Source organism: Lepidochelys olivacea, assembly GCF_965140295.1.
Source record: "Lepidochelys olivacea isolate rLepOli2 genome assembly, chromosome: 2".
In the NCBI taxonomy this organism is placed as follows: domain Eukaryota; kingdom Metazoa; phylum Chordata; order Testudines; family Cheloniidae; genus Lepidochelys; species Lepidochelys olivacea.
The window spans coordinates 210096577-210113652 of NC_140412.1; the positions used below are offsets into that span (position 1 = coordinate 210096577).

Consider the following 17076-nt stretch of genomic DNA (forward strand, 5'->3'; position numbering starts at 1 on the left):
CCGGATAGAGAGTGAACTTGCTGAGCAAGAGCTAGGGGAACTTCCAGCCACCATCACTGGCAGTAAGGAGGAACTGAGGGGGTGGTGGGTCGGCAGGGATCTATATTGGGCGCCATGAAGGCGCGACTCTAGAGGGCGCCCAGGCTGACCCGACGGATGCTGCTAGAGGAAAAATCTTCCAGCCAACGTGCCCGTGTACACACCTGATTGGAATGGACATGAACAAGCACTCGAAGAAGAACCCCAGTACCACCACCAGAGGCAGCCCAACCTCAGCAGGAGCAAGCAGGGGAAATTAGAAGCCAAGTGGCCAAACCTTAGAGTTGGTGAAACAGGCCACAGCTCTTGCCACCTCCAGCCACCCCAAACCTGTAACATTTAGGAGTTACTGTTACTCATGCTCAGCACTGCATTACCAGAGGTCCTGTTCCTGCCCTCCCCCTTCCTACTTCGAAAGAGGAGTGGCCACGGATTCTGGATTCCTCCCTCCAAACAGAGTATTTAGGAAGTGGGAGATCACTGGTGTCAGTCTTGCCTTCAACTTGGAGGAAGAACCTCCCTCTTCACTGTCCTGATCCTATCCTCCATATCACACAGATAAAGGCCTTCTTCAGCCACTGTAAAAAGAAAAGGAGTACTTGTGGCACCTTAGAGACTAACAAATTTATTTGAGCATAAGCTTTCGTGCCTCCGATGAAGTGAGCTTTAGCTCACGAAAGCTTACGCTCAAATAAATTTGTGAGTCTCTAAGTGCCACAAGTACTCCTTTTCTTTTTGCAGATACAGACTAACACGGCTGCTACTCTGAATTCAGCCACTGTGCTGCCTGATCATCTTCCTATTGCTCTGCTGAGGGGACTGGACCTCACACTTCCAGATTTTTGTCTACAATTCACTTTGAAAAAAGCTGTATCAGGTGGAAAAGAGGAAAAAGAGATGATTATCTCCGTCCACCTCAGAGAGTACTATTTCATTTCAGAGGCTTTACTGAATATGAGTGTGTCTTTAGTCTTTCCATTCAGTACTGTAACATTCATTCTTTAGATTTTACTGAGAATGAATGTATATAATAAAGCAATTGAAATGTAAATAGGTTTCAGAGTGGTAGCCGTTTTAGTCTGCATCAGCAAAAACAACGAGGAGTCCTTGTGGCTAACAAAGAGACTAATAAATTTATTTATATAACAAATTTTATAACAAATTTATTTATTTATAAATGTATATGTAAATGCAGCTCATATAAACTACATAGTTTAAGCTGCTTACATAATTGATACTTACATATTCTTCTTGTTCATTGTATATTTCCTGAATGAGACTATTCCTCAGTCCAGTGATTTCTTCTTTTATTTTTGTTATTTCATACTCACTGTAATCATCAGACTGAATGCAGAAACAATAAAATTACCATCGTATATGCCTCTCAAGAAATTATCATACTATATAATGTAACCTAGTACATAAGACCTAAAAAGTAGCTTCCATATCACATTATAATTTGAGAATGCAGTTTATTCTCAAAAGTATTCTAGGATGAAGGAAAGTTACGAACATCATCAGACCTCTTTTTTTGCTTTTCTAAATTACCTATTTGCTGTAATTTTCTTCATTCTCCTTTTTGGAAATCCTCTGGACACCAATAAAATCTAATGATTAGAAAGGGCATTCAGTTCACCCAGGTGGGTAGTCTAAATTATTGTTACAATAAAATTAGGGGTTTGAATGACTGGACAAGATGCTACACTAGATTTAGATTTTATCTGAAAGTTCCTGGCCACTGGCTTCATTTTAGAAATAAACTTTACAGAACCTGGACAGGAAGAGAGATGAAAAAATCAGACTGGAGGGTGTGTGTTCACTTCAGTAGCACACACTGGAGATCCGTCTCTCTTTCTCTCTGAGGAGGAACTTTTTTTTCCCATAGGATTCCTATAATTTTTTTTAAACCATTCTCTATCAGATACATTACTAGAACCTTTGAGTCCGATTTTCAGACCCAGAGCAGGCACACTGGCCTAGAAAGACATGTGAGGGACACACAAACATTGAAAAAAGAAAAGGAGGACTTGTGGCACCTTAGAGACTAACACATTTATTTGAGCATAAGCTTTCGTGAGCTACAGCCCACTACATCGTGAGCTGTAGCTCACGAAAGTTTATGCTTAAATAAATTGGTTAGTCTCTAAGGTGCCACAAGTACTCCTTTTCTTTTTGCGAATACAGACGAACACGGCTGCTACTCTGAAACAAACAGTGAAACTTTTCTTTATATTGAAAACCACACAGATGGATGCAAATACGCAAATCAACATTTGTGTATCTACATGGTTAAGCGTGAACTTATCAAGCCAGGTGGTACTTGCTCAGTAGGAACGCAAACACTTGCCTATCTGGCAACAGGAGATTAGGCCTGGAATAGGAAATGTTTTAAATAGACCTGGGGAAAGAAATGCAAATTCCATTTCACAGAGGAGTCTGAGATTTCAAACTCTGTTTATGTTCCAATTTGGAACAAAACCTGAAAATTTCATAATACTTTGTGAAAGAAAATGTGTTACATATTCACTTTGACTTTTTAAAATTTTATATTATAATTCAGAATATAAAACAAAAAAATAGAAACAAAAAGCCCTTTCAAACGGACAAATCAAAATTAGGGTTGTCAAGCGATTATAAAAATTAATCGTGATTAATCGCACTGTTATTCAAATTAATCGCGATTAATCGCACTGTTAAACAGTAAGGCCCTTAGGTGTTATATTTGCCAACACCATCTTCAGAATGTGAACAGATTGTAAACTGATGCAGTTTTAGTACATAGTTCTGAGAGGTGAGTTGCTCCAGTTAATCTCAATGTAGTATTACCTCTGGATCTAAAATATGATTTAAATATCACTTTTGTTACGACTAGGGCTGTCAAGTGATTAAAAAAATTAATTGCGTGATTAACTGTGCTATTAAACAATAGAATACCATTTATTTACATATATTTGGATGTTTTCTACATTTTCAAATATATTGATTTCAATACAAAACAGAATACAAAGTGTACAGTTCTCACTTTATATTTATTTTTATTACAAATATTTGCACTGTAAAAATCAAAAGAAACAGTATTTTTCATTTCACCTAATACAAGTACTGTAGTGCAATCTCTTTATCATGAAAGTTGAACTTACAAATGTAGAACTATGTACAAAAAAAACTGCCTTCAAAAATTTTAAAAATGTAAAACTTTAGAACCTACAAGTCCACTCAGTCCTACTTCAGCCAATCGCTCAGACAAAACAAGTTTGGTTACAATTTGCAGGAGATAATGCTGCCCGCTTCTTGTTTACAATGTTACCTGAAAGTGAGAACAGACATTTGCATGGCACTGTCGTAGCCGGCATCGCAAGATATTTACGTGCCAGATGTGCTAAAGATTCATATGTCCCTTCATGCTTCAACCACCATTCCAGAAGACATGCGTCCATGCTGATGACGGGATCTGCTAAATAACAATCCAAAGCAGAGATGACCGACACATGTTCATTGTCCTCATCTGAGTCAGATGCCACCAGCAGAAAGTTGATTTTTTTTTTTTGGTGGTTCGGGTTCTGTAGTTTCCGCATCGGAGTGTTGCTCTTTTAAGACATATGAAAGCATGCTCCACACCTCATTTCTCTCAGATTTTGGAAGGCCCTTCAGATTCTTAAACCTTGAGTTGAGTGCTCTCGCTTTCCTTGGAAATCTCACATTGGTAACTTCTTTGCATTTTGTCAAATCTGCTGTGCAAGTTCTTAAAACAAATATGTGCTACGTCATCATCCGAGACTGCTATAACATGAAATATAGGGCAGAATGCGGGTAAAACAGAACAGGAGACATACAGTTCTCCCCCAAGGAGTTCAGTCACAAATGTAATTAACGCACTTTTTTTTTTTTTTTTTTTTTTTTAAAAAGAGCATCATCAGCATGGAAGCACGTCCCCTGGAATGGTGGCCGAAGTATGAAGGGACATATGACTGATTAGCATATCTGGCACGTAAATACCTTGCAACACCAACACAACACCAACTACAAAAGTGCCATGCAAACACCTGTTCTCAATTTCAAGTGACACCGTAAATAAGAAGCAGTCAGCAGTATCTCCCATAAATGTAAACAAACTTGTTTGTCTTAGCAATTGGCTGAACAAGAAGTAGGACTGAGTGGACTGGCAGGCTCTAAAGTTTTACATTGTTTTGTTTTTGAGTGCAGTTATGTAACAAAAAATCTACAACAGAGTTACATTTTCATGATAAAGAGATTGCACTACAGTACTTGTGTGAGGTAAACTGAAAAATACTATTTCTTTTATCATTTTTACAGTGCAAATATTTGTAATCAAAAAATTACATTAAGTGAGCACTGTACACTTGGTAGTCTATGTTTTAACAGAAATCAATATATTTGAAAATGTAGAAAAACATCCAAAAATATTTAATAAATTTCAATTGGTATTCTATTGTTTAACAGTGTGATTAATCACGATTAATTTTTTTAATCACAGTTAATTTTTTTGAGTTAATTGTGTGAGTTAACTGCGATTAATTGACAGCCCTAATCAAAATGTTTAGTTCGAAAAGTGCAGTAACAGGATGTTTTGACATTGCAGAAAAAAAAAAAGAAAAATTCCATCACACAAAATTTCAGTGAAATCTACACAATTTCAAGAAACCTTTTGGTTTTGACTAAACTGCATTTTCTGACCAACTCTAATTTTAAATCAGTTTGGTCTCCTCTCTCATTCTCCTAAAACTTGCTAGTACTTCTACACATTTAGAAGATCCAACCTGTCCTTGATATCCTGACAGTGAAAACACTCATCCATACCCTAAACATCTCTCATCTCAACTGTTACCTCTACCTTTCCTCTCTGATCTCCACCCCCTACATATCACCATCCAGTCCACCCAAAACGTGACAGCTAAAAGTATCTTCCTAGCCCAATTAAACTACATCACCCTTTGAATTTTTCCATTAGCCTCTACTAAAATAAATGGAAATAATCTGGTAACAGATTTACCAGATCAGTTCTTCTACTGATCTCACATTCAAAAATATATGAGCTGCACCTATCTTCCTGCAAATAACTAAGGCTAGAGAGTAAGACTTATTCTTGAGGTGCCAGTGCTTGGCTAAACCGCTTCTGCCATCTCTCCAGATGATGTGGGTGAGGTAATATCTTTTATTGGACCAATGTCTGTGGTGAGAGAGACAAGTTTTTGAGCTACACAGAGCACTTCCTCTGACACCTGAGGAAGAGTTCTTTGTAGCTCAAAAGTCTGTCTCTCTCACCAACAGACATTGGTCAAATACAAGATAGTACCTCACCCACCTTGTCTCTCTAATATCCTGGGATGAACAACACTGCATACTCTCTCCAGATGACTATTTCCCAGTGTTGAGTGGAAACACTAAATTCTTATGAACAGATTAAATATAAGCTTCATGGTAAAGCCTTATTCCATTATATTACTGACATGCATGGAAGAGGCCATCACAAAGGATACTTGAAGGCCTTATCTTGAGTGGGACAAATTTGGGGGGAGAGGGCAATAAGGGAAAGGTAATACATTAACAATTGTCCATTCTGGATCTTACCCTCCCCTCCATGTGGGATGTAGCACTCTGTAAGGAAAAATTAGAAGGAAAGAGAAATGAGATTAGCCAAAGCATCTGTCCCCAGTGATCTTGTACCTCCTTCCCCACAGATGACTCTCGCTCTTGGGCTTGGATTAGATATAAATAGGTAAACGGGAGGAAGGTACCCCAACTACTTGAGTATAGCTGGAAAACTTATTGGTTCAGTGACCATTTGAGTGGTTCATCTGTTGACTGCAGAGGTTGTCTGCTTGTGTGTTCAGCATCACTTTTATGTGGAATCTCTCTAATGGAGACATTCTGCTCAAAGAAGTCTGTGTGTTACTACAGTGTTTAAACTTGACCTCCTTGTGCTCCCTTGCCATTTTATGTATGTCATAGTCACTGAGTTGTTTAACTGAGCGAGTGCATGGTCGTCCTTCAGACGGTCCTGGAAGTCTCAAAGAATTAGCACCTCTCTGATCTCTAGGAATTAGTTTCTCAGGAGCCTCTCTGACCTTGATGACTTCCCCTGTGCCCCATGGTGTGTCAGCAACCTGCAACATCAATATCCACGGTAACAATTTTGGATTCTGGATTGTGGAGGAAGGATGCTACCATCACATGGATTTGCTGTTTCCACCAACTTAGGGACCTGATCACTGTATGGTATCCTCACATTCCTTTCCATCTCCTGTTGAAAACTGTTACAGGCCTTTAAAATCAATCCTTTAATCTTTCTCGTGCAGCTTTACCCAGGGAATAACCCCTACCGCAAAGAGATTGGAAACCCTAGGAGCTGGTACGGATGAATACACATGGTATTCCTCGACACCCAGGAGATCAGTGCCTGAATCTTGTCACCCTTTCCTGTGCTATGTTCATGCTGTCTCTGCATCAAGCCTGGCAGATGGTTCTCTGAAAGGGAATCAGAGAGCTCTTCTTTAAGTTTGACACAGACAAATGTCCCTACAGCATGCAGGTCTGGTTAGGTTGCTTCTTGTAAGATTGTACGAGGTAAGTATTTAGTTTAAGAAAAGATGCACCTGAGTCCCTAGACTCCTCAGACAGGACACTATCTCTCTCAGTAGATTTGTTAACATTCTGTGTGTGGAGGGCAGACCGCATGGTAACACTTTATACTGACAGTGGCTATTTTTATAAGCATCCTGAAGGAACTGCGTGTACCAGGGCCTTCCACGACTATGCAGATAAGCTCCTGCCAGGTCCATTATCAGCTCTCCAAGGGAGAGTGTAGCAAAAGGGAAGTGAAAAGTCTGCATCCTGTATTCAGTCTTCTCCTCCAATCCACTCAGCCTCTTAAAGTCTAACTGCACCTGGACTCAGTCAGTTCTTTTTCTTTCTGTGAAGAAAAGAGATTAGAGCCCTTGACTTTTTTGCTCTGAGGAACAGCCTCTGTCGCAAATAATTCTAGAAGGTGTGAAATTTCCTTGAGGGTGCTTGTCACTGTCTATTGAGGCTGGAAAGAGTGGAAAAGAAAGGATGTGCAGGAGCCTGAAGCTCCAGAATACAACACAAGATACTTTTTCACTAATACACCCTCCAGCATGGGACAACTTGAACCCCTGGGTACTAGAGACCGGGGGGGGGGGCAATGCCCCCCCATTTAAACAGGGGGACAAGCCCCCACCTTTTGAGAATCAGAACTAGGCAGAGGCACACAACATGAGGGGGTCCCCACCCCTCCCCAGCTGGCCTCTCACCAGATCTGAGTGGTGTAACAGACGAGCCCCCTCCCTGCTGGCATAATGGAGAGGCAGCCAGACCATATCGGAGTGATATTGCAACCTGGCACATGGGGTCACAAGAGCACTTAAATTTGGTTGTAGTTTTCTGTGCTACTGCTTGAACCAGGAGTCTAAGAAGTAGGATGATCCTGCCTGATGGCCTGGAAGCTGGATGGAGGTTGGCGCTCAGATGCAGACATACTGACTTTTTGGACTGGTAGGAGTTGGCACCTGACTACTTAGTTTGTTCTCATAACTCTTGCTGCCAGCCTCACAGAACTGATGGCTCTATCCTCCATGAACACATCATCAGGGATATTTTATCTAGTACTGACATGTTTTTTTTGTTTGTTTGTTTGTTTTGGGGGGTGCGGGTCAAAGCTCTTTAAGGGCATCCCATCAAAATACTGAGGCTGCACAAAGCACGCAATGACCAATGAGACTCAAAGGGCTATGCTAACATTTCTAATTTTCTTCTAAGGGCAGCTTCCATCTTCCTGCCTGAAGGTATTGAAGACATCTCCCCTTGGCAGAAATTAACATGTCCTTTACAGGGACACCACAGCTGAGGAAGTATGAAGAGAGAATCTTGGAATTCTAGAACCTGGAAGGCTATCAGACTCAGCCTCTTCCCTTTGTTGGCCTTTTTCCAGCTCTTCCTTGTGATCTTCTTGAAGGAGAAATAAGGAGATAGCAAATTATTAGTTTTGAATTGAAGAAATATTACCCTTTTCACGTCCTCTTTCTCCGACTAGATGTCAGTAGTGCCCACCGACCTTCAGGCCAATCTTCAAGCACATCTGTTCCTCGGTGTTGTCCTGATCCAAAACTAACAGTTCCCCTACTTCAGGGTCCCCCAAGGAGCTGAAGACCTGCTGTGCTTGTTTCCAGTGTTATTTTAAGCCTTTTTTGGATTTCTAATGTATTTTGCAGAGCAAGAATCCCCAGAGGATCAGTCTCTCCTAGCCTAGTGTTCTCTTTGAAGTCTTAGCCTGGGCAATGACAATTTGTTTTGAGCCCAGTTGTGCCTCATCATGTAATACAGAACTGAGGAGGAAGTGGAGGGGACTGCCCCTAAGAGATCCCAAATCCTCCTCTTGGGAAGAACAACTGTCTGAAAGGATGACGGATCCCTTGACTGACAACTCAATTAACCCATTAAAAACCTGAGATGCAAACCTGAGATTTTTTTCTCCCTTTGAGGGAGACTGGATTAGGGGCGACTTAGTGCCTTACCCTTGAAGAACTCTTAATCAGTGACAACACTGATCTCTCCAGACTCCCAAGAGCTGAGTAGGACCAAGCAGTGGAGGTGTTTCTGGGGGAGTTCTGGCTGGTGTTGAGAGACACAGAAGCCTCAACAAGCTGTCTATAAAGAGCCTTTTCCTCCTGACTCAGGGAGGGCTCTGGGCTGGGAGCAATCACCTCAGAACTTCTCTTCTGTGGCTCCACTGAATATCTTCTTGCAGACAGACAACGAGGTTGATCTTCAGCTCGATTCCTTTGGCCAGCTCTGCCATGCTGGAAGAAAGGAGAATTAACAGAAGAAAGGTGCATGGCAAGTGATGCTATTCAGAGAAATAAGGCCCTGAAATTTTGGCTCAATAAAGAAGAGAAGACAGTGATCTCAAAATCATCTTTAAATGCTGGGCTGTGATAGATAAGGTGGGAGTGCTGAATCGCTCCTCTGTCTCACAGTCCAGAGGAAGAGAATCTGGTGAGACGGTGGAAGGAATGTAGACAAAACCGTAAGAGTATCGTGGAAAAGTCTGAACTGCCTCAGGTATCTGCATGACTAGAGTTCTAAAAAACTTATGTCCTCCTTTTCAAGGCCTTACTTAACTCTTCCCTTCCAATTGCCAAACCTTCTGTCTCTTATAGTGTAATTGCTCCACCTTTCTCTACCAAGGACGCTAGTCTTCATAGCCCATTCACCTGTTTCTCCCATAAGCATCACTTGGTGGGGGCAGGGAGTATGCCATTCCCTATATATGGAATCATCTTCCTTCTCTGGTCCATTAGCCTCTCTCATTTTAAATCTCTCTTGAAAGCTCGACTCTACGGTGCTCACAATCACTGAGGCATATGTGGTTTAAAAAAAACATCAAAATGTGCATATGTGTAAACTGAATATATGCACGATGGCATTACTGTAACCATCATCCGACCTACCCAATTACTTTTTGGTGTGTCACTCTCACCTGTGCTACATCTAAAACTCAAGATTGTAAACTCCTGGAGGTAAGGATGGTGTCTTCTGTAAATAAACTCTTGGGAGTAGTAAGACACATATATCTAGAGTTCTTGTTCTTTCAGATAAGAACAGCCATACTGGGTCACACCAATGATCCATGTAGCCCACTGTCCTGTCTTCCAACAGTGGCCAATTCCAGATGCTTCAGAGGAAATGAACACAACAAGGCAATTATTGAGTGATCCATCCCATCATCCACTCCCAGCTTCTGGCAGTCAGAGGCTTAGGGACACCGAGAGCATGGGGTTGCATCCTTTACATTCTTAAGTAATAGCCATTGATGGATCTATCCTCCATGAACTTATCTAATGCTTTTTTGAACCCAGTTATACTTTGGTCTTCACAATATCCCCTGGCAACGAGTTCCACAGATTGACTGTGCGTTTTGTGAAGAAGTACTTCCTTTTGTTTGTTTTAAACCTGCTGCCTATTAATTTCTTAGGGTGACTCCTGGTTCTTGTGTTACGTGGAAGGGTAAAAAACACTTTCTTATTCACTTTCTCCATAACATTGATGATTTTATAGACCTCTATTGCATGCCCCCTTAGTCATCTCTTTTCCAACATGAATATTCTTTTTAATCTCTCCTCATAAGGAAGTTGTTCCATAGCCCATCTTTTTTGTTGCCATTCTCTGTCCCTTTTCCAATTCTAATATATCTTATTTTGAGATGGAGCGACCAGAACTGCATGCAGTATTCAATGTTTGGGCACACCATGGATTTATATGGTGGCATTATGATATTTTCTGTCTGATTATCTATCCATTTCCTAATGGTTCTTAACATTGTTAGCTTTTTTGACTGCCACTGCACATTGAGCAGATGTTTTCAGAAAACTATCCACAATGATTTTAAGATCTCTTTCTTGAGTGGTAACAGCTAATATAGATCCCATCATTTTCCATGTATAGTTGGGATTATGTTTTCTAATGTGCACTACTTTGCATTTATCAGCATTGAATTATATTTGCCATTTTGTTTCCAAGTCAGTCAGTTTTATGAGATCCCTTTGGAACTCTGCAGTAAAAAGTAAAATAAGAGGTTAGAGACAAACGGCATCCTTTAAAAATTGGAAGACAGCAGACAAAGGGTAGGAATAAGTGGTCAGTTTTCAGAATGGAGAAAGGTAAACAGTGGTGTCACCCAGGGATGGTTTCGCACACTTAAATAGGGGAGACACAAAATATTCATATAAAAACCTGAAGTGACAGATGAACACCAAAGTATAACCCACAGGAAGGTGAACAAAAGTGGAATCTGAGAAACCAAGTAAGGTGAAAGGGATCACATAGTGAACACTGGAAAGTAAGATAGATGATATTCTTGCTTAATATGACATGAAATATGACTGGGTCACTACACAAAACTCTCTCCCTTCCCAAAAAGGGCTGACTTCAAAGCTACCCAGGCCTGGACTATGGAATATATTTGAAAAGCTCCACAGCTTTTTGAGTCAAAACTACTTAACTTAAAATTGGTCTTCAAATAAATGCCTGTTTAGTCAGAACTTAAAGGAAACATCTCCAATCTAGCAAACTATAACCACTGGTTACCACTTAACTGGGATAAGCAATTTAATGTCTCTGTAATATGTTTCCAAATAAAAAAAAAAAAAGGGGGAACATTTCCATACTTCTTCCAAGTTGCTCTTTTCAACCAACTTCCATCTGAGTCGTGCCTTTACATTTTTCAAAGTCTTCTTAATTGAGAACAAATTGTCAATGTTGGGGCTTTTATTCAACCATTCCGCAATCTGCTTTTTAAACTAAGTTTAAAAAATGAAATAGTTAGTGAATGTATTTACATACATGTCCTAATACATTTAGAAAAGACTGGCTGAAGTCTACTATTTAATTTAGTTTTTGTAGGACAGATTACTACTTGCCTATAGGAGCAGGCTTCTTTACAAGTACAATCTTAAATCATCTTTCAGGAAAAAGTCATCTACCAACAGTCTCCTTAAAGTTATACTTCATGAATTTTTAAAAAGAGTTTGTAGACTCAGATCTTAAGTTACTTATTTATAAAAAGCATTTCTAAATTTTAAGTTAAGAATAGGAGACGAGCAGTTCTTATTTCCAAAATAAAAAGCAAATTACCACCAGAACCAGACACACATAATCTTCAATATAAAAAGAAATGTTAAAGAACACCCTAAAAAAGAAATGAGTTCAGAAAATATCGAACAGTGTGACAGACAAGCAGGTAAAGGGGTAAACTGACCTCAACACTGGTTAAATACTTGCTCTGTACTACAGTGATTAGATGTTGCTCCTGACGGATCTTCTGTATAACTTTATTGTAAGCATTTAAGATTATTTCCTTATCTGCCTCATCTTGCGCCTGGGTAGAATTACACATAAGAAGTAGATAAAAGGCTTGCAGTTATTTTCAATTTGTAAGTGTCAACATCTAAGATATAAAATTCTACTGAAAATACCAATGTTAATGGAATGGCTCTAATGTCAGATTTTTATCTCTTTTCTTGAGGAGACTGGAAATGGAAAGTTCACAAGTCTTACAAGTTCACCAAAGAGTTGCAGTAAAATAAAGACTGATTGGCATTTCCATACAAAAGCTTCATTTTTGTCATGTTATATTTTGTACTGTATAAGAAAGCCTAACAGCTTAGTTTTTATGGATACTAAATGTCAAGATGTGCATCATCTTCACCTCTAAAAAGCAAGTCACCTGCTCTGTTGCAGACTGCAGTCAAAATAAGTGTTGACTGAACTGATGTTCTAGTAGCATTATGTTATCAAGAGACTGATTCAATTTCTGTTCCTGGCTGTTTCTCTTTGGTACAGCAGGGACTTGTACTGTTGAGACAGTGCAAGGAGTTCAGAGAAGAATTATCAAAATGAAGAGAATGGGGCAATCCTCTTTATCATGAAAGACAAATAAGTGAAGTGATAAAACTAGGCTGAACATCAGAAAACATTTCCTAATCAGAGCAGACTGGAGTAAGTCTTTAAGGAGAGGTGGTGGAAACCATTTAAGACTGGACAAAGCACTAGAGAATATACTGTAGTAAGAGCTAGCATGGAAACAGGCTAAATTATCTAAATTACTACAATACTTAACGCACTTAACATTTTCAGAGCACACTTACATTAAACTTAACAACAGCACTCTGAAGTATTATTCCCATTATACAGATGGGGCACTGATTTTCACAAGGCAATCCAGCAAGCTAGAGATAGAGCTGAGATTACAACTCAGGAATTCCTAGTTCCCACTCCTATGCTCAGGCCACTGTACAATGCTGGCACTTACATCACCAGAGGACAACCTATGTAACACTTAATACGCCTTCTCCACCTCATTTCTGTGAAAAAGATACTGCCTAAGTTGCAATGATTAATAGCAACCCATACATAAATTAAAAGTTGTAACTGGGATCAGAGTTGTGTAAAACATTCAGAAGTACGCACAAATAGAGATAAGAACTTACAACTAGAGAAATCTCCAGCTCTTTGCAGATATCTGACTCAACCTTCTCAAGAACTTCATCCACGTTACCAACCACTTCTTCTGACTTCAAAGATACTTCTGATGTCAGGTCAAAAAACTTGAGGGGAAAGAGAACTGAATGCTATAATTACAAGTTAATGCACAATACCAGCAAAGAATTAGTACTTCCTATTAAAACAGGGCTTCGGCACAAATGCCAAACGCTTCTGGAAATCAGGCCATCAGAGTCTAATGCCAGGTTCTTATTGGCTGATTGAGACTTGTAGCTGATACAACTCCTAGAAAATGTACACCATAGACTGTGCCTCATCACTAGAAAAGAAATGTAAACTGAATCCTGCCTCCCTCCGGTTCTTTTTTCCAAACCTCATCCCGATTTTATCTAAATTACAAACTAAAACTAATGTAAGTGGCAGAGGAATCACAAATCCATCACCTGTTGAGTCTCTGATGTTGAAAACAACATATTTTCTCACTCACACAATGAAACAGAAAATGACCAAAACAAAACTGGTAGGTTAATCCAGTGGTTCTCAACCAGGGGTATGGATGCCCCTGGGTGTAAGCAGAGGTCTTCCAGCGGGTACATCAATTCATCTAGATATTTGCCTAGTTTTACAACAGGCTACATGAAAAGCACAAATGAAGTCAGTACAAACTAAAATTTCATACAATTTATTTTTACTGCCCTAGATACTATATCAGATTTTCTCAACCTGAGGGTCAAAATGTACTTTATAATCATATGGTAAAAATGAGAAAGTAAGCAATATTTCAGTGCTTGTGTGCTGTGACACTTTTGTATTTTTATGTCTGATTTTGTAAGCAAATAGTTTTTAAGTGAGGTGAAACTTGGGGGTACAAAAGGCAAATCAGTTTCCTGAAAGGGGTACAGGTTAAACAACCCTTTAGTTTCTCTAACAGAGCCTTTCATTTTGTGTTTTTAATCATCTTTCCAGAGAAAAATAAAGAGGATGTCTTCAGTTAAACCCATTCCCTTCCCCATCTTCATGTTTCTACACAGGCACTTTTAGGTTTCATTATTGAGAAACCTTTTGACAACATCTAGTAATGCTTAAACAGCTGTTAGTTGGCTTCTCCCTCTGTAAAAATCCAAAAAAAAAAAAAAAAAAAAAGAGATAAAGCAACATCAAAGCTAAATTAAGCAATTTTTGCCACATGTGAAAAAAGGATAGTGGAGATATATTTGCAGGGGAGAGAGAGAGAGAGAAAGAAATATTTCTGAAGCTGTTAATTGCTCTAAGTTGCTGTAAGATTTTTTTTTTTTTAAAAAGCTCCAACAGCAAAAAGCACTTCAGAGCCTTTGGTGCAAAGTGGCCAAAGATGCTTGTTTCTGCCTCATGCTTAACAAAACACAAGTTTTGTACCAATAGCCCAGGAATGCACACCTTGCTCTTGCATAGTGCTTAACTGTAAGTGAAATGGACACATGGATAGCTGATGTATTCTATTACCCAGACCTTTCATTACAGAAACAAAGGCTGTAATCAGAGCTTGCTTGGTTACTGAACTCAGTGTGGTGAAACTGTGCTTAGCGCAGCTTTTTCAATGTACTATCACCACAGGATTAAAACATTTTCACTAACAAATTAGCCCAGTGGTTCTCAACCAGGAGTAAACATACCCGTGGGGGAACACAGAGATCTTCCAGGGAGTACATCAACTCATTTAGATATTTGCTAGTTTTAACAACAGGAAACATAAACAGCACTAGCGAAGACAGTACAAACTAAAATTTAATACAGGCAAAATAAGAAAGTAAGCAATTTCAGTAATAGTGCGCTGTGACACTTTTATATTTTTAGGTCCGATTTTGTAAGCAAGTCGTTTTTAAGTGAAGTGAACAAAGCAGCTGAACCATTTTAATGAAAAATAAGAAGCAGATTGTGCACAAATGTATTTTGGGGTCCATGTTACATTTTAACAGCTGGTGGATCGGGGTGTGGGGGAATGAAAAGAGCTGCATACTTCCAAAATTAAAACATTCTAGTGAGCCCTGAGGTAAAGGAGCTCTCGAGGTGTTATTCCGAAATAGGAGGAATTCTGTACTTCCTACACCGAAGGCTGTTCCAGAGATCACAGTAAAGGAGCACACAAGTGACTGGTTTGTTGTGCTATATGAACTCCTAGATGTGCACAACATGAAGCACAGGCTTTTCCTGCAAAGAAAACAATTTAACTTGCCCCTGTGCATGAAGTTTAGGGTGCCATAGAGCAGAGAATAAATCAATGGAGCAAGATTAGCCTGTGGCTACACCAAATATTAACTGCAATGCCAAATATTTTAGATAAATAGCTTTCTCTCTCATTGTGCATGTAGGAGTATTAAATTAACAGCAGCGACCACACTAACATGGGAATCTGATCTCTGTAATTAATACACAGCATATGCACCAGAGATAGAAAGCTATACTACATACTTGCCCTATTCAGATTCATTCAATCAACCATCTCATAACAGTGGATATTCAGTATAACTGCAGATCTTGAAAATGTGTTATTGCTTTAATTTTAAGAACTTCACAAAATAAAAAGCTAAAATTATAGTAGGTATGTAACAAAATTATAGTAGGTATGTAACAATGCAGGCCTGAAGAACACATTGGCTCAAAAAGTCAGGAGTAGTACATTTGAAAATGACCACCCAACCTCTGAAAATGATAGCCACAATGTCTCTGCTGTGGTCTGCCATTTTCATTGTAGGTTTCATGGAAACAGACATGGATTCATATTAAGAATGGATTTGCAGTGAAAGTAGTAAACATTTGAAGGAACTTAAAAAACAAAACAAAAACAAAAACTAAAATAGTTTCTCTGTCCAGTTTGGTCACCCTTTTTTCACAAAAACAGGAACTGTAATATCCAGCCAGTTGCAATGGAGAAATCTTGGAATCACATCTGAAGCTGATGAAAGGTCTAGGGGCTGAAAGCTCCCTCCCCCATCCAAAACCACAGCTACATCAATCTGGAAATTCCCCAACTCCCTGAACTATTTTCAGAGTTTAGATTTGAATGAATGCATCAGCTTGTGCCGTCACACCAGCACACAAAAATACCCCTTGATAATATTACTATTTTGGATCATACATAATATCAGTCACGTAACTAAAACTGCTTTAACTGTAACTGTGTTTCTAAGGTCTGGTACACTTGAACTGCAACTCAACACAGTTGTGAATAATTATGTTAACTGACATCATGCTGAATGCAGCCCACTCCAGTCTATATTGACGACCAAAAAAGCATTCACCATGTCAGGTAACCCAACTGTTCACAGCAGTACTTAGGCATAGTAAAATACTATAGTGTGGAGTAGGCCTAAGTGGCTGAAACGATTAATGGTTAATAAATGGCTCACCTTCATAATATTCTCCTTCCTCATCCAAGCAGACTGCGTTTTTCACTTTTAAATCATCCTTGGAAGTTCAGGTCATTTTTATTGTCTTAGTCTTACCTCTCCCTGGCCCCAAACCATTGTCCAACTGCTCCTAAGAAGCAGTTGTCTTCAGGCAGCCACTGCCTGACACCTTCCAGACTAACGGAGTATGTCTACACAGCAATTAAATATCCACAGCTGACCAGAGTCAGCTGACTGGCTCATAGGGCTCAGGCTGCAGGGCCGTATAATTGTGATGTACATGTTTGGACTCAAGCTGGAGCCCAGGCTCTGGCACCCTTTTCTCTCATGGGGTCCAGAACTCAGTCTCCAGTTAGAGCCTGAATGTCTACACAGCAATTTTACAGCCTGAGTCCTGCAAGCCAGGCCAGCCACTGGCAATTAGTGGCTGTGTAGATATATCCAAAAGGCTGCTCCACAATATTATTGACTAGTTCCCAAAGAGCTTAAAAGAAAATGCTGCAACAGCACCATTCAGGAGCATCTTCTAAACCTCTACGGCACCCACTACCACAATTCAACAAGGAAAATAAACCTGACTGCCAGTAAAACAAAATAACGCTCTATTTCTGGT

The 17076-nt window shown here is 39.6% G+C and overlaps 1 protein-coding gene across 5 annotated transcripts in view; it reads right to left on the reverse strand.

Moving 5' to 3' along the window:
* Positions 1-17076, reverse strand: part of STK31 (serine/threonine kinase 31) — an 80156-nt gene that overhangs the window by 27541 nt on the left and 35539 nt on the right. For all 5 annotated transcript variants that reach the window (XM_084621981.1, XM_084621980.1, XM_084621983.1 and 2 more), the window contains 4 exons: positions 13065-13181; positions 11834-11953; positions 11244-11375; positions 1282-1383 (listed from right to left, as the gene is read on the reverse strand). In XM_084621981.1, coding sequence (XP_084478107.1) covers positions 1282-1383; positions 11244-11375; positions 11834-11953; positions 13065-13181 — 471 coding nt within the window. The remainder of the gene's footprint in view (positions 1-1281; positions 1384-11243; positions 11376-11833; positions 11954-13064; positions 13182-17076) is intronic.